General features: G+C 38.1%; 2 protein-coding genes across 4 annotated transcripts in view; one reads left to right on the plus strand and one right to left on the minus strand.

Moving 5' to 3' along the window:
• Positions 1–6,363: 6,363 nt before the first annotated feature.
• Positions 6,364–11,866, minus strand: CCDC59 (coiled-coil domain containing 59). Its single transcript, XM_066319234.1, has 4 exons — positions 11,710–11,866; positions 10,293–10,524; positions 9,397–9,496; positions 6,364–6,604 (listed from the first exon to the last, which is right to left on the minus strand). Exons 1-4 carry the CDS (start codon positions 11,828–11,830, stop codon positions 6,443–6,445), a joined length of 615 nt encoding a protein of 204 aa, XP_066175331.1. The 5' UTR covers positions 11,831–11,866; the 3' UTR covers positions 6,364–6,442.
• Positions 11,867–11,904: 38 nt separating this feature from the next.
• METTL25 (methyltransferase like 25) overlaps positions 11,905–18,005 on the plus strand; it is a 43,989-nt gene continuing 37,888 nt past the window's right edge. For all 3 annotated transcript variants that reach the window (XM_066319230.1, XM_066319232.1, XM_066319233.1), the window contains exons 1-2: positions 11,905–12,154; positions 16,046–16,210. In XM_066319230.1, the coding sequence (XP_066175327.1) occupies positions 11,905–12,154; positions 16,046–16,210 (415 nt within the window). The remainder of the gene's footprint in view (positions 12,155–16,045; positions 16,211–18,005) is intronic.

Below are 18,005 nucleotides of genomic sequence, written 5' to 3' on the forward strand. Positions count from 1 at the left end.
CAAATTGCTGTGTCCTGATGAAATTTAGCTCCATGCCTCCACCCAGTGGGCTTTTCTTAACCAAGAGCAAAAAGAGACCTTAAAAAGTGCATGCACACACATAGTACCAGCAGAAGCATTGGTTGTGTGAATTATTTCTTTCCATCTTTTCTGTAGAGTGGCTCAGATGAAATGTAGACAGGTATTTGATATACCATCTGCAGCTCGATAACCACAAATGTGAGATCTTTAAAAATGTTTTAATATTGTTTCCATAATATTTTTGCCATTGCTGTAGAAACAGTAATTGGGAAGCATCCAAATCCAGCTGACACCAGACAAAAACTTAATTTTCAGAGTGAGTTTTTTTTTTTTAAATCTAAAATCTGAAATTAGTTTTAATTTTTAAAATAAATGCAAAACAGAATACAACATTGGCTTGTGATTATAAATAATCCTTTACCTCCTAGTATTTCTTTTCCATACTTAAACTAAGGAAAAATATTTTCTACCATTTTTTTCTTTCCAGTTGAGATTATTTATTGACTTGCAGTGGCACTCCTACCTTAAACTGGAAGAACTATCCTGGATATATATCCTAAAGAGCTTATAACAATATAAGTTCTGTACATGTCAACTTCTCTGCTAAATTACATAGGGTATTTCAGACATATGCACTGGTGTAGCAGTTCGCTGTTTCTGCCACAGTGGAGGCTCTGGTATTTAGGCCTACAGCACGACTTCCACTTTACTTTCATGAGTGGGTCGGGTCTTGTAACAGACGCATGGTACCAATATGGCAGACGGTTACAAAAGACGTTTATTAAGTAAAAAGTTCAGGTTTTATACTTTTTATCTACTACTACGTCAAACAGGATATTGCCACACCTCCTGGGTTAGTAGTTGGAGTGGAAAAGTACTGGCACATGTTAGTAGAGGGTCTACATTCCTTTCAGGGGTATCTTATCTCGAGAGAGGGATGGGGCTTGCTCTCCTCCTCACCGTTACAGTCCGAGATCTTCTGGCCGCCTGTCCCTATCTAACCACATCACTGGTTTTGTAAATCAGTGGTTCATATATGCTGAATATTGTTTACATTAAGAAACACATGGTTGTTACTAGTTCTCTAACTGTCTTTGATTTCCATTCCTTTCTTTTCTGTCAGGTCTCCAACTAAACTGTGGTGTGTCACTACACATTAAAAAATATAAACTTATGAGGAAGTGCTTTTTGATATATCAAAGAAGAAAACACAGTTTAGGGAAACACTTTTATGCCAAGCCAGGAAGAAGAAGATCCCTTCCTCCATTCCAGACTGAGAAATAAAAAATACACTTTTCTGATTCCCCCACCACTTCAATGATGACATCTTCCTTACATCCAATACCAAACCCATTCCAGAATAAACGTCTTTCCCATACAATAGCTCTGCAAAGATCTGCTTACAATTTATTACTACTACCATAGAACTGAAACTAAAAGACAAGGAAATTAAAGGATAATGAAAAGCTTTTCAGCCTGTAATTAATCTGCAACTATTAACAGATGAGAAAATCTGCAGTCTTCAGTACAAATTAGATTTTGGTGGAGTAGAAATAATAGCCCAAACATATTAGATAATAATTCAAATCACAAAGAAGTCTCATACTAATGTTCTGTTCTTACATTTCTTATACCACAAGTCAAAGAATCATTTCTGTTTCCAGTTCATATTTTTCTAGGAGACTGCACTGTTTTGAAAGATACCTAATACAAACTGACACATAGAGATGCTTCTAGCTATTCCTGCTTTTTTCGGGGGTGGGGGTGTTTGTTGGTTTTTTTGTTTCATAATGTTGATGTTTTACAGCTGCTTAATTTCACATTTGCCAAATGACATTCTATGGAAATGGAAACAGTCTTACCTACACATTACAATTTCAGGTTAAGCTCACTTCAGATCTGGTTTCCCCCCCCCCCCCTTTTTTTTTTTTGCTTTCAGTTAGCAGCTTTTCCTTAAATAGTAAATATCCAAACTTCACCATACCAATGTTTTTGGTTTGTGAATCCAAATCCAAGGAAGGTAATTACTAATTTTAAATTAGTTTAGAATGCAACCCAAGAAACTTCAGAAAGCTAAAAATAGTTAAAAATTGTCTTAGTGTCAAAGTTATGACTATATATTGCTTTTCTAGAATACCTGTACATTTCAGAATCAAGGAATTTGGCCAATAATATTCATTTGCATTATATACAGAGTATTAAATGTAGGTCCATCTTCTAATCAAAATCCTTGGGCTTTCTTCAGTTGTGAATGCTGAAGGTATTAACAATATTCAGAATTTACTTGGAATTTAAAACTTTTGTGAAAAAATTTTGGTGTAGAAATATTCCCTAATATCCAGTCTAAACCTTAACTAGCACAACTTGAGACATGATTTCTTCTTGTCCTGTCACTAGTTACCTGGGAGAAGAGGCAGACCCCCATCTGATTACAGCCTCCTTTCAGACAGTCTTAGAGAGCAGTAAGGTCTCCTGAAAGTGTCGAAGGCTTTGCTTTTGAAAGCTTTTCTAAAGTCGAGGCAGTTAACATCCACACTTTTTTCCCTTATCCACTAAGCACATCACCTTAGCACAGAGTGAGATTAGGTTGATCAAGCAACACCTGTTTCTCATGTTGGCTGGGTCTTATCTCCTGGTTGTCCTGCCCTTGATGTGTGATGGCAGTCAGGATGGTCAGCTCCACGACCTTCCCTGGCATCGAGGTCAAACTGTGAGACCTGTAGTTCCCCAGATCCTCTTCTGGTTCTTGTAAAAAACAAACAAAAAACCCCTACTCTGCCAGAAATTAGTAAGACTTAGGTTGCAACTTGCAACTTAAGGAAAAAAACCCAAATGAACAAGTTAAGAGGTTAGAGGAACAACGAGGTAGATTTTAATTTTTCTATTTTGTTTTTCTTGCTTTGTATGATTAACGTCAAGAGTGTGCTTAAGCCCCAATGATTGAAGGTGCAGCCCATTCCCAGGTGTGCTGCTTCTGAACAGATAAAGCAAGTGAGGATGTGGGCTGGAAGAGCTGCCCTGCCCCCACTCATGCAGCTGAAAATTGGAGAACTTGCTCTAATACAAAATACAATGCAGAAGTGGAATGTGTTCCTGTGTATGCTGTAACTGCGTTTTGTACCCTTTCTGCACTCCCAAAAAAAATATTTGTTAAACACAAAACGTTTGTAAGTTTTGGCATGATTTATTGCTCCTAGTGCAAAGGCAATTTATCACCATACCTCCACTGCCTTCGGAGCAGAGTATGGATCGAGGAGCAGCAGCTCATATGCTTGAACATTCAGCAACTGAAATTACCAAAAAAATGATACATATATTTTTTAAGATAACATTGACAACAGTAATCACTACCACCTGGACAACAAGACACTGTCTTAAAATAAAAAGTGATTCTCTTAAGATATTACCTGAAAATCAGCCAGTGTTTACAGGTAAGTATGTGAAGATATGGGTGTGCAAATTATATCTCTTTTGTTTTAATCTTGAGTGCAGTGCATATTAACTAGTTCTATGTTCTCAGACCTGCAGTGCAATTTAACATATTGACACCTATACAATAATTGTACAAAATACACCTCAAATATGTTGATATTTTAATGTCAGTGGGTTTATCAACCAATAAATGTATTTTAATGCAAACCAGATTACTTTAAAAGGAGCCCCGTCTATCTCGTTAAATTCAAACACAATTTTCCACTGAAGATAACAGCTTTATTTATATTATCTATAAAGAACAAAATGTAAAACCTCACCAGAATTAAATAAAAGAAAAAAAATCATGAATATCAGTAAAAATATTGACACTGAATGAATTTATGCTTTTTATAATTTCTACAGAATGGATGATTTTGAAAAATCAAAAAGCATTTTAAAAAGCTTTAACTGCATTGTCTTTGGAGAATTAAATGTATGTGCTGTATTCACAGGCAAATATGTTAACATATTTCCCTGAGCTGACAAAATGTCATGTTAATGATTATAGTGGAATACAAAATATAACATATTACATCTGTATAGGGTGAGGAGACACTGCCTCCAACAGATATATGCTCCTTGATCCTAGGTACGGAATGCTGGGGGATTTTTAATTATCATCAGGAAATATGATGCAGACTGAAAAGGGACACCAAAGCAAAGGGAACTACATTTATAAAAAATAAGATTGGCTTTAACTTATTAACAATTAGGATTATTAAATAATGGGTGTTAGTGCATTATGTATCCAAGAACATTTTCTGATGATGTTTGATGACCAAAAGTTTTCATATAACTGTTGAATATGCAGTAGTGTGGATGCAGACTTGGATGTTGAGTTGACAACACTCAGGGATGCTGAGAAAGAGAATTTTGTGCCATGTATGTAAACACTAAAATTTCTAGAAGCTTCAAGTGCTCAGTATCTGCTTAGATAAGCTTCCTGCAATAAATCTGATGAGTCTTGGCCAGATGAGATATACTGTGCACAGCAAAAGCAGAGTTCATATGTGCACAGCTAATCCTAAACACTGAGACCAGATGAACTTCCTGCCGATGGGATGGCCAGCTCTGGAGGACAGCTTCTTCCATTCCTCTGGAAATACATTCCTCAACTGAAATACAGCAGTCCTGGCACCAGTGAGCAACCCTAAACTGGTCTAGGTAGGAAGCATGAAATATATCAGCCCAAAGACAGTTTAATATAAACACTCAATTAGCACATGGAACTTTTGGGGAACAAGCACTTCAACAGCAGCAGCCTGACTAGTGTGGTGGTTAATTTTATAAATAAATATACAAGTGGTCCTCGAAACAGAGAAAAAAATTTTAAAAATTATGTAAATTAGGGTTCTGTTTTTTAAAACAAGTGTATTTGTTTATTCTACATTGTATTTGATCTAACTTAACTGGACAATAAAATTAATTGAATGTAAATATTAACCACTGAATGATAAAAAATAAAGTTTTTCCGCAATATAGCATTATCATTGTCCCATATGTTTTACCACCTGAGTCATCCTAAAGCAATCTAAGCAATATGTAACTGATTTGTGTTGAGCACTGACTGAAAACATACAATGTATTACAGGAGTTTTAATTTTTTAAACCACTGAAAATAGGAATTATTTCTAATTTTATGCCAGCATTTGCCTTTTAGACTCAACACGTCAGCAACTGTAGTTCATGTACTTTCCATCTGCCATTGGCAGTTCAAATCCTTGTACTTCAATCACAGAAGGAAAAAAAAAAAAAAAAAAGGAAAAAGGAAAATGCAAGAGAGCAAAAGAAAGAAAAAATGAATAAAACATAACCTACCTTGTGGTAAATCATTAAAACAATTACTGTTTAACTAAAAATACCTTTCCCTGCATGGCAATACCCCTTTAGTCAGCTGTCCTGGCTGTGTCTCCTCCCAACCTCCCAGGCACCCCCAAGCTCCATGCCTGTGTGGCACCATGGAAAAAAGGCCTTGGCTCTGTGTAAGCCCTACTCAGCAATAACAAAACTTGCACTATCAACCTTGTCTGTGTTCAGCACAAATCCAAAACACAGCTCTGTACCAGCCACTGTGAAGACAATTAACTCTACCCCAGCACACACATTTTCTAGTGAGCAAGTGTGGATTGAACAAATTTCTAAAACATTGTTAGCTTAGTTTATAATTTTTTTTTCCTTTAATCCACAAAGTGGGATCCTCAACTATAGTTTCTCAACTGACAAATGTTTTGTCAACTGGGCTGATGGCAAGATATTAATAGACACAAATGTGGGGATAACCGCACTTCTGGAGAAAATACATAAATCCAGACTTGAAAATATTGATCCAAATTACTATTAATTAAAAGCTACATAGAAGAAAACAAATTTCATTACAAAGCTATACACAAACGGTAGAGCAATTCACATGTTAGAAGTTAGAAAACACCTCTATGAACAACTTTATCAAGATTTTTACTAAACCACTTTTGGACCTTTACCAAGTTTTATTCTTCATGGAAAACGACAAATAATAGCCACCCAAGTATAGTGTATATGCCAAACCTATCCAAGAGCACACAAAACATGCTCCTAGAACTGGCAGTTCTTGAGATATCAAATACATCAAATGCATCACTTTTGTCCTCCCAAGTAAGTGCAATTTTAGTAGTCACAATAGCAGTTAAGTATTGGATTCATGGTCAGATGGTGCTACAGCCTATTATTTTGAATTCAAGATGTCATACAGCTAATAGACTTTAAGTTTAGAAATACATACCGGTTATTTTCAAGGTATCAGATCTCTTTCACTCTCAGCATAGAATACATATTTTCAGGGTGAATATATCATTGCTGGACTGATGAGATAAATCAAGGTAATAACAAAAGTAACACAGAAGCAAAAAGACATTATTTATTAAAAGTAATTTAATAAAACGTCCACAGCTAACTTAAATATATGCAGGGGTTATGTATTTTGCTGTATTTTCTGAAGAAGAAATTCTACTTGTAAATTTAGATTTGGCTGTCCTTTCTTTGTCTTCTTACTCAGTATTTTATAAGCTTCCATTTTCTTTTTCTTGTACAAACGTTGAGCTTCTTCTCTTTGTTGTTTTCTTTTTTCTGCTTCCTGAAATTAAATAAATAGGTAAGATTATGAAACAATTACAAGACTTCTGTGACTGAGAAGCTATCAATAAGCAATAAAGTTCATTTTGTACAGGTACTGGCAATTAGCTATTGTACTGGCAATAGAAACACCATTTCTTTCAAGTTGAATCAGTTCTTTCAGCACATACTGCAATTAAAACAAATTATACAGCCTCAAGCTTCAAGAGAAAAGCCAAGTTTTCTTCAGCAGAACATCCTACAATAAGGTTTGCTGCTGCAATGTATACTACTTCCTTTCTGTGAAATGTGCTCCTTGACTACTCTCCTTAAATGACAAACTGGCAAAAAAAATCCCCACTTTGTCCTCTTGAGTGAAAGAAAGAAAAAGGTGATACAGCAACTCCCATGTGAATATTTTGCCAATCCAGATGTGCAGTTGGACACCTCTGCATGGGATAGTCTGATAGGATATGGGAGCTATCCGGACCATGAGTTGGGCAGGTTTGTGATACTATGACTGCATTATCTAGGGAAAATTAATCCAGACCGAACTACTAGTGACCTGTCGTCTTTCAAGCAACACAGGCTGCTCTCTTTACTTTTAAGACAGATGGAACAAAACTACAAACCCTAATCAAATTTTCATCTGTAAAACCCTTCCATGAAGGGTTTAATAAGTTAAATAAGGACCTCTCAGCCTAAGAATTCAAGTGAGCTGTTTGACAATGAAATTACAATACGTCCTGTAAAATAATTCTAATTAAATTCCAATGAAGGGAGTTACTAAAAATTTTGACTGTGGATACTATCACATTTAATTGTGTCACTGTTAGTCAAAAGCACACGTGCAACCAAACTACTAATGGAGTGTTAACTATACATGGATGGACTACCAACACTATATAATCAACACAATCTTATATTCAGATTTTATCCAACATCTCACACCCCTTTCTCTACTCAGTAATTTCGGCAAACATCCACAAAGCCAGATGAACAGCTTACTTCACTTTTATCATGTCCTACCAAAATATGCCAGGCATCACAAATCAGACTGAGAGACTGCTTCAGTTCATTTGGATAATTTCTTCTCATAAAGTTTATTCTTTGAAATGCACTGCAATGCTGATCACATAGACAAGCATTTCTGCAGAATGCCTGAAGAGATGATAATTTATGGATCATATTCCTGTTTTCTACAGCATAGATGGCATCAGTGATGCACAAAAACTAATAAGAATTGCTCTCTGATATAAAATTTACAGGACATAAGGAAATATTTCTAAACAGAAATTTAAGAGGCCTCAGGAAAAAAAACTCAAGCAATCAAATCAACACGCATATGCAAAAATGTGCACAGATAATCTCTCTCCATTCAGAATCCTTGACTTATTTTATCATAATGACTAATTTATTCTCTTTTTTAAAAAAAAGAGCAGCACCAGCCCTAACTTACCTGCAATTCACTTGCTATCTAATAATTTTTCTGCTGTTCAGCATATTCTTGTAAACAACAACCAGTTAAGCTTCCAACCAAATGCTTACTTCAAAGCAAGAACGTTCATCTTACTTAGACAGTTGCCACTTACATCCATATTTTTTCTCATCTTTACTAAATCCTAGGTTTTTTTCAGGCCAAAAAGGGCCTTTGAGGAGGCCAAAAGTGTGTCATTATGCTTATTTCTCTTCCCAAGATAAATAACAACAAATCCAGTGTTTGCTGAAACACATGACAATGAAGTACATACTTTACTTTTTCATCATGCTCCACTTAAGTACTCCACCTAAATGATTACTGTTATTGGGGCACTTAGCTCCTGTTTGGCCTAATTATTTTTAGCAAAACTAAAAATGCCAACACCTGCACTCAGGCAACTCCTATGTGCTGCTCAACGAGAACTGCCTGCAGTCCTGCTGGCGTTTTGCTTGTTCCCATCTTCTCTAAATAAGCTGGTCACAACATTAATTTCTTTTGACACAATCTAATACATGGTAATATGCAAAAAAAGCAGCCATCAGCTGAATAACAGTGTAATTCATCCAGAATCACAGATCAGCTTGCATAAAACTAAGTATAACTGAACTGAAGAAACAGTATGTTTTATAGAGCTACACAGTTAATATTTATACAGTAGCTACTGAAATTTAGTATGTCACCAGGAAGTTACACAACTTATAAAATGTTACACTGTGTGCCATTTTACAGCGCCACAAACAATGTCCTGGGAGAAAAAAAAAAAACTAGTTAAATAAGGACCTCTCAGCCTAAGAATTCAAGTGAGCTGTTTGACAATGATATTACAATACCTCCTGTAAAATAATTCTAATTAAATTCCAATGAAGGGAGTTACTAAAAATTTTGACTGTGGATACTATTACATTTAATTGTGTCACTGTTAGTCAAAAGACATAAAGATAAAATGAAGACTGCATTACGATAATGCTGTAAGAAACAGGATGGGTATTTCATTTTTCATCATAAGATGATGGTATTATTACTTCCACTTCTACAAAATTTAAGACGTCTAATATAATCCACTGGAGTATGCAGATCAAGCTGTAACTTTTCTTGATGTATCAACGGACATAATAAAATCCTGCTATCAGCAATTGCAAGATAAAAACAGCAAGAACAAAGAGAATAAGCCTTTGGATGTCTCCGTGCCTGAATACCACTGTCAAGCTGGAGAAGACTGAAAGAGTTCCAATACCTCCTATGGTCTCCTCTGTGTTCAGAAAGAAGATTGAGAACTAGAAATGGTATTAATCTAAATTTTATTTAGAGTCAAGAAAGAACTGTTTAAGATTTACCTCTTTCTTTCTAGCATGCTCAGCCTTTATTTTCTCATACTCTTCTTTTGCCTTCTGATTGGATGTTTTATTTTTAAACTTCTCCTGAGTCACAACTGACCTGGAAGAAAAAGCACACATTATTGAGATACTGATTATCATCAAGCAGTCATAACCACAGACACCACAGCCACTGCAGAATCACAGCACAGTCTTCCATTGCTTCTCACATATTCAGGGAAGTTAACTACAAATACAGGTTTCAGAAGACTCAACCTTCTACACTGAACAGACTGTTTGCACCACTCTTACATTGTCCTGGTTTGGAATAAATTAGGGGAGAACCTAATCCCCTAATCCCCAACACAACTCCAGGCCATGCATGAACAGTCAGCAGGAAAACACAAACTGAACTTCTTCAATGCCAAATCTACCAGAGACCAGAGTGCACACAGCTTTCAGTAATGCATACATTGTCAGTACATCTTCACGTGGATGATGTTTCCTGAAGCTTAAAGGCTGCCTAAAAGTAGGCAGAACTCGCCACCATCCAAGGTCCTCAGAGCTAGAAAACCTGACCATACAAGCCTAGAGCAGCATTCTCTCCTTCTTGTTCTAACACATGGAAGCAACTGCGGAGAGACGAGAACATTTAGAAATACCACTCCCTTACGGAAAAGAACCGAAAAATTTTTGCTTTCTCCTCATCTCCATCTGGTGGCAATACCGTGCAATGACGCCTCATTGTCTCAAGTACAGAACTAGTTAGACTGCCATTTATTTTTCTAACAACCAGGAAAAATATTTAAGACATTTTTAGTAAAGCAAATCACCGCACTTAAGTCCATGTGGACTGTTAAGATCTAAAATATTTCTTTAGCGATGGAAAGAATTACTTTTTTAAAAAGAAAACCTACTGTGCTGTAAGAGTAGAGCTTTTAAACTTTTCTTCTGGTGACACTGAATTATCTGGAGTCCTCCGTCGCTTCTTAAGCTTTTCTTCCTCTGCCAGGTAAAGATGTTTCAAGTGCTCTGGATAGGTCTCAGTAAACTGATCATCCTGTTGTGAATGCACTTGTCTTCTCTTTCTCAATAATCTCCTGTACTGTCGTTCAATCTTTTGTTTCCTCCGAAATGCAAATCCTCGTCCTGAAAGCATCACAAAATGGGAGTTAAACACCCCTGCTCTAAGACAGTACCAAACCATTCAATGGTTGTCAGGCCCCTTTCAATCTATTTTCTTCCCAAACTGAAAAAAGCCACTACATGTAGCAATTTTAGTAAAGACCAATCATAAGTTCAAGGAAAAAGTTACTATTATAAGGTTTTTCCCTACTTCAGCATTGCAGCTTGCACGGATTTACTGAGAATTACAGCCTAAAGCCCCGGGAGAGCACTGCAAACATCGCTACTTAATGGCCACTCACCACTAGACACCTGTGCCAATGCTTTATGAATCCAGTGAAAAGAGGTATTAACATTTCACTTCAGTCCTACCTTTCACAGCTTCTAAAGCAATATCAAAATAGATTCCAAAATAAGCTCCTAAAGACAGTCTCAAGAAACCACTGGTAATAATGCGGGTAGCAGCAGCAGCAATGTGCAGCAGCTATGACACAGAGAAAAAAGTCACTACTTTGTCCTATCACTTTATGTTAATAGTCCATTACATCTTTTCACTTAAATAGTATTTTATTGCTACTACTTTCTTTCCACACATGTCCCAGAAGAACTTTTCTACAGCTACATCACAGAATGATTAATTAATTATTATAATTCATGAGCTTAAAGGAAAACTCAGACTTTGGTTGTTTCAGTCTAGACCATTAAAGAAAACTTAGGAAAGTTCAAGTTAAGCATGCTTTTTTCCTAATACCTTATTTTTTTATTGTATTAGTCCTGACTTTCACAACATTCACTAACAAAACAGTTTCTCCCATGCTCTTTTTCCTACTCGTTTTTACATCTGCGTAACTACCCATGAATAATCTGAACCTTTTCTCAAACATACTTCCTTTTAAAATGTACACCTTTCCATGAAGAAAACTCAAAGCGAGTTCTTAACCCGAAAACCATCGCCACCTGGCCCAGGGGCTGCAATCCCGAGTCCCGGGAGCTCCAGCTCACACAGGCCGCCCCCAGCCAGCCCCGCAACCCCCAGCCCCGAACACTCGGGGCCGAGGAGGTGCTGCGGGGTCAGCCGGCCCAAACCCCGCGCTAGGTCGAGCAGGGCTGGCCCCAGCCGGCACGCTCGGGTCGAGCCAGCTCGCAGCTGGGCCAAGGAGCCGGGCCTCCTTCGACGGCCCCTAATGTCCACCGGCGGCCCCGACGCACCCTCCTGGACGCTGCCGACAACGCTGCCCAGCAGGACGGGCCTCCACCGCCGCTTTCGGCCGGGCCCGTGGCCCACCTTGCCCGCCGCCGGCCCGGGCCCCTCGTGCCGGGCCGCCGCCATCACGCTCCCAGCGCCGCGCACCGAGATGACGTCACCGAGCTGCGCCGCTGCGCCGACGGGCCGCGCGCGGGGCCATGTCGCGGTCGCCGCGCGCGCTCCCGGCCCAGCCGCCCCCGGCGGCGGTGGCGCGGGCGCTGCGGCGCGCGGCGCGGTTCGTGCAGCGCGCGCTGCCGCTGTGCCGCGCGCACACCGTGGAGTTCTTCACGCGCGGGCTGTGGGAGCGGCTCGTGGCGCCGCGCCCCGACGCCGTGCTCGAGGCGCTGCGCGCGGCCGGGCCGCTGGCGCGCCCCCTGGCGGCGGGCTCGGGCGCGGCGGCTCCGTGCGGTGAGTGGGGCGGCGGCGCTCGGCCGGGCCGGGGGAACGGGACGAGTCCGGAGCCGTCCCGCTTCGGGCGAGAATTCCGCCTGGGAATTCCACTGTCGTGTCTCGCGGTGGTGGCGCTTGTGACCGTGATCTCGTGTCGTCAATTTCATCCCGTTCGTTTGGGAACGAAACTCCAAACTGCCAGATTCCTTCACTCTGACTGACGCCTGAAGAACACAATTAAAATTTAAAAAAACCCATTCGAACAAAACATACCAAAAACCTCCACGGGTGGAAAGATGTAACAGCTAAAAGTCCTCCGAGTGTTGTCACTGGAGGTGCGGAGGACAGCTGGAAAAGGCTTAAACACCGCTTTCCTGTGCATCTGTAATAGTCAGTCTGTCTGGCACAGAAAAGCAGCTGTTTTACTTCTGACGAGATCTATTTAAGAAGCACTTCATATTTTTGGTAATGTTCACGTAACTGAAGAGGAAGCCAGCTAGGCTGCTGGGTTGCTGACTGTGCTGCAGTCCAATAGGAGGGAAACGTCCCAGTAATGCTCCTCCTGGGCAGGGCAGAGAAATGAAGATAAAGCATCCGAAAGCTGTGGTGTTTGGGGGGACTGAGCCCAAGCAAAGAGATCATTTTCAAATCCAAGGTGAAATCTCTGACAAAGCACTTAGCTGAGAAAAGGCGGCGTCGTGCCAAAGCGTATGGAGCGTAGATAGCTGCACATCGCGTTAGCTCTGAAATCCTACATTCAATGGCATGCGAGGCAGGAAGGCGTGTGGAGTGTAAGAGAAGCTCCACAGAAAGTAGCATGTGCTTTTTTGGCATAGGAGACAAGCTAAGATAAAGATTTGGACTCAGAAGGAGATTGAAGAACTGTGAATTGCTACATCATTAGCAACATTTCTCTGTCGAATCTATAGACCTCTCAAAATATTAACTGTAAGACTCATTTTTAAAGGGTTGAGTTGTTTGGGAAAAATCCCAGAGTTAATTGTGCATGGAAAAGACGCTGGATTATGAATTACCTTCAAGAGCCAGATGGAAACAAGACAGTGGTCTGGTCAGCAACCAAAAGTGTTGGGAAGCAGCAAGGACAGGCTTAATGTTCTTGACAGGTAGTGTCAGAGTCAGAACTGATTCAGAGCAACAGGACATAAAATTGAATGTAAATAGAGGCTGGAACAAAACTAATTATTAGGTGAAATCATCATAAAGAAAACGGTAAAGGAAAACTACTGTGATCTAAGCTATTTCTGTGGGGAAGTTCATGGAATGATTCAAACACAGAAGTGGTGGCCTGTAGAGTAGAATGAGAATCAGAAGGGCAGGGTATTGTTTTGTAGATTTCAAAATCGAAAAATAATTTAATAATTTGCATTCAAAATGCATATTACAGAACCTGATGCAGAAATTACTGGAACAAAAAGACAATTTATGTCTAAAAGTAAGCACATCTTTTTTAAATATTATGAAACTTTCATGCTGTGGCTAAAATACATTTCTTCTTTGGTTTCTGCAAGGATTATTTCTGCTAATTAAAAGAAAAAAGGAAGAATCACACTTTTTTTTCTGACTTAAAAATTTTAATATGCTACTTAGCAGAATGCACCATAGTGGAGTGGGCATATGCTTGCTGATTTGTCGATTCATGCCTTACTTGACTGGCATGGTATCTGCACATCCAGTCATATGAAAATACTTCGTAGGAGAATATGAGTTTTTCAGTGAAGGTGCCTGCAAACATCTGCTTACATTTGCAAATTAATGCACTGCTAGTCTGTATTAAAATTATGAGAGAGAGAGGGAAGTGTAGTATCATAGCTTATTTGAGTGCAGTGGTGCAACTCAATAACATTGGGTATCAGAAACCAACCATTAGAGATCTTGAAACCCAACATAAACAGAAATTACTCTTCCTTGTTCAGAGTAATTTCATTATAATTATCATGTGAGGAATGGAACCCTTGTTTTCACTTGTTCCCTGCAGAAAAATGTAAGATCCCTTTTTAGTTTCAGAAACTGATTTAAATACATGGAAAAGCTGACACTTGCCATATTGCATTTTGTTTATCACATAATTTCTGTTAATTGGGCACAGGCACAGACAAATCTGTGTTTAAGTATTTTCATATTTTACTGTAAATTACTGTTTGTACTGTGATTCCAACTTTGGGGCATATGTTTCTTTCCTCTGAAGATTTGTTTGCAAATGTACAGACTGACTGGTTAAAAGACATGCTAGATTTCCTCTTGTGAGCATCCAGAGTAGAAACATGTCAAAATGCCTAACAATTCTAATATTCACAAATAATGCAAGTTTACCAGTTGCAATTCTGTAGCTTGAAGTTAGGCTTCAGATACCTTAAATCAGTTGGTTCCTTTTTTTCAGTTGTCAGACTGAGACAACAGTTTAAGTTTGGTGGGAGCGTTATTATGGGTGGTATACTAGCAATCTTTTATAAGATCCTACTAGTTCTATCATGTTCTTCCATCAGATAACCAAGTTAAGGAGTGTTATAAAACATGGGTATTGCTCCATTGGATTTCAGTTAATTGGGATTCAGTTAAGTGGGATTTGTAAGAACAGTAATTATATTTTATGTCAGCTGCTGAAAAAGTGAAAGCACATCTATTTTCTTACTTTCCTGTAATAAATCTTACAGAAGAGACATTGGAAAGCCAAGTTGCTCCTTCTCTCTAAAAGCTATGGTTTTCATTTCTCATCTCTAATATCCTGTTACAATCTTACCCTTCATAAAGACTGCACTAACTAAAATTTGTTCAGACAAGGAAGTTCTTTATGGAGAAATGTGGCTTACTTTTTAGATTTTGTAGCAGAGAGAAGTGAAGTAAGAAGTGTTGTGCAGACAATGAAACCATGTTAATTCTGGTCATAGCTTAGACAATATTTAGGCTTTCTTAGATACAAAATCTGATTGCTGTGCTTGTCGCTTTGTAGTGTCATATCATGAAAATTTACATGGTTTGGGACTGTTTTCAGTGGATTGTAATATATGCATGACCTTTAATTTTGATCATGCAAGGAAATTAAGAGCCTTAGAGCTGAGGTCAGTCAAAGCAGCTGTATCCATTGTCATGCCAGATTCAGGAAAGCTACTGTGCTAGGTATGTGCTTCCTCAAAATCTACTTATGACACAAAAGAGAGACCAGGAGACTTTTCCAAATCTTTGGAACAGTTGGATTGCTGGACTGGTTGCCTTTTATATATTGAAAAGAATTACAAATATATAAAAATTACTAGCAAAAATACAAACTCTGAATTAATAAATTATCCATACTAATAGGTTTCACTTAAAAATAAATGTACATTTTTGAAACTCAGTACTAAGTAATACAAAAATGAAGTATTTCATCATGAATCTAACATAATACACATTAGAATCTAACTTTGGCCCACACCTGATTGGAAATAAAAATTAATTTAATTCTCCCAGTATTCATCAGTTACAAAGCAGTTTGGAAAGTACGTGAATTGTGAATCCAAATATTTCATATACTGAACAGCTGCATTCCTTTAAAAAACCTATCAGCATATATGGGCAGATAGGGCTGACTGGGACATGTATAATGAGCAAGTCTGTAAACAGAAGAGAAGTGATATGTTGACTGGATTAGCTTGTCAATTATACTAAAGTAGGCCTGCTGAAGCAACAGATTTTGTCACATTTACACTGATTCAGCTAAGAGCAAAATTTCACCTCAGTTCTGAAGGGGAGTACAGCTGAAGAAAAATAATGAGTTTTCCCACTTAGGGAAGCAAGATAAGTGCCCAGTTGTGTCTGATACTAAGTATTTATTCCCTGTAGTTCTCTGTCAGCAGTATTAGAGAGCTGTTAGGCACTGTTTACAAAAGTCTTTTCCTTTTCTTTTGTGTGCAGATGATGACATCTTTTCCAGTGCATTTTGTGAAGACTCTGAGAAGCTTATCAATGTACATTTGTTTGCACTGGCTGCTAAGTATTATTCTTTGTCCAACCTTGGAGTCTGTACCCCATTAGAAGATATGCTTGAAGCACTGAAAGGAGACAGTGAAGGAGCAGCAGGTATATTTACATTTGTATTTTAATGTTTACTAATTCACTATAGGACTATAAGAGAATTTTGATTTTGGAGAGTAGTTTGTTTTTTGAGGGTTTTTTCCTACACGATCCTCGCTTCCATTTTCATTTTTTCTTGGATAGTTTCTTTATTGTCTTTGTTTATGAAATGGATTGTCTTGCTAAAATTTGAGCATTTGGTATCTATAGATCCATCATTGGATTCAGTTTTAAAAGAGGATGGGACAGAAAAACAGGCACATCACTATCTGAGATACCTTGTTAATTCTCTTTGTTTTTCTTGTCCCTAAGTGGCAAGAATCATAGTTGCTACTCACGCTTTTCTTAGAAGTATCACCTTAAAATATGGCAAATGTTTGATGTCTTAGGAAAAAAAGATTTTATTAATTCTGTACTTTTGGGACTAATTCCAATTATATGTGATAAAACAAGACTAATTTTGTTTTCTGGGGTTAAAGAAATTGAATTAAAACACTGTTAAATTGACATCAAGTTGGATACGGGAGTTTTATCCTGATTATAGTTTTTAAATCAGATGATAAACTGACATTTATCCTTACTTGGACTGCTGTCATTTTCACTGCAAATGTGCTATGCATGAATTCCTCAGCCTCTCTAGATTTGTCACTATCTTTGAAATTTCTCATCAGTTTTTAAGAGACAGACTAAGTAGCTCTCTGCCTTTGCCTTCTAGTGCGTTTTATCTCTGGGATGCATTAAAACTCCTGACGTTTCTTATCCTAAGTGATAGCACCATTATACAAATGTTATGCATCTCTCCCATTTTCTACTGTGATCTCTTTCCAGTGTTGCCATTTTTCATGGTTGGCTCCCCAGGTTTTTTTAGAAGTACTAGAATGCCATTGCTGAGATACTCCTAGTGATTTGTAGTGCATTCCTCTTACTTTCTGGCTTCTTTCCTTATGCTCTTAGTTCATTGGAAACCCTTTTTTCTTCCTTGATAACTGTATGCTGTGTTTCTTTCCCACGCGCTTTTTAGCTATTTTCATTTTTACTATATCTCATTCCCCATTTTCCTCCTAGTTTTCTGTAATTCTATAGTTCTACCTTCTTATACTTTTATTGGAGTTCATACCTGGATTAACTTTTTTAGCCAAAACTTTGAGGATTCTTCCATCCTCTTGTCATACAGAATGGAGCATCAGGAATAAGGCAATTGCTGAATATTTTGTTCTCTTTGTGGCAGGAGTGATGCTTGGTTGGGTAACTGGGGCCTGGGTTTGTATTTTTGCAGTACTTCTGGGTTGTACTTCTTGGGAAAAACAAAATATGTTCCAAATGTGTACAGTAGAATTATAATTCAAAACCTTTGTGCTGAATTGGCAGTAAATATCAGTTAAATTAACTTAATTGAAGTTCCTGGCAGAGGCAAAATACCAACATGGATTCATAATGTGCAAGTTTCCAAATGAAAGTTGTGATCTTTTAACTTTGAGCTATTTTAGATATTTTGGTCTTATTTCTGTATTTCAGAAGATATGTTTGTTCCCTGACATGCTAAAGCTTGCAAGTCGAGAGAAATATAAGTCTGAGAAAACTGGCAACTTTATGATGCTGTTGCTTATATTCTGAAAAACAGGCATCAGGATAATTCCATTTATGTTTCAGATGTTTTTAATACGTTTTCTTCTTCTAAGACAAACCTTTTGAGATTTTGAGCCTTTTCCCACAGTTTGCATACTTACATAGTTCTCTAGCTTCTTTGCAATTTTAATGTAGATTTATTGCTATCCTTCCTGGGAATAATTGGGAAGCATGA

Source organism: Sylvia atricapilla, chromosome 5 (genome assembly GCF_009819655.1).
Source record: "Sylvia atricapilla isolate bSylAtr1 chromosome 5, bSylAtr1.pri, whole genome shotgun sequence".
In the NCBI taxonomy this organism is placed as follows: Eukaryota; Metazoa; Chordata; class Aves; order Passeriformes; family Sylviidae; genus Sylvia; species Sylvia atricapilla.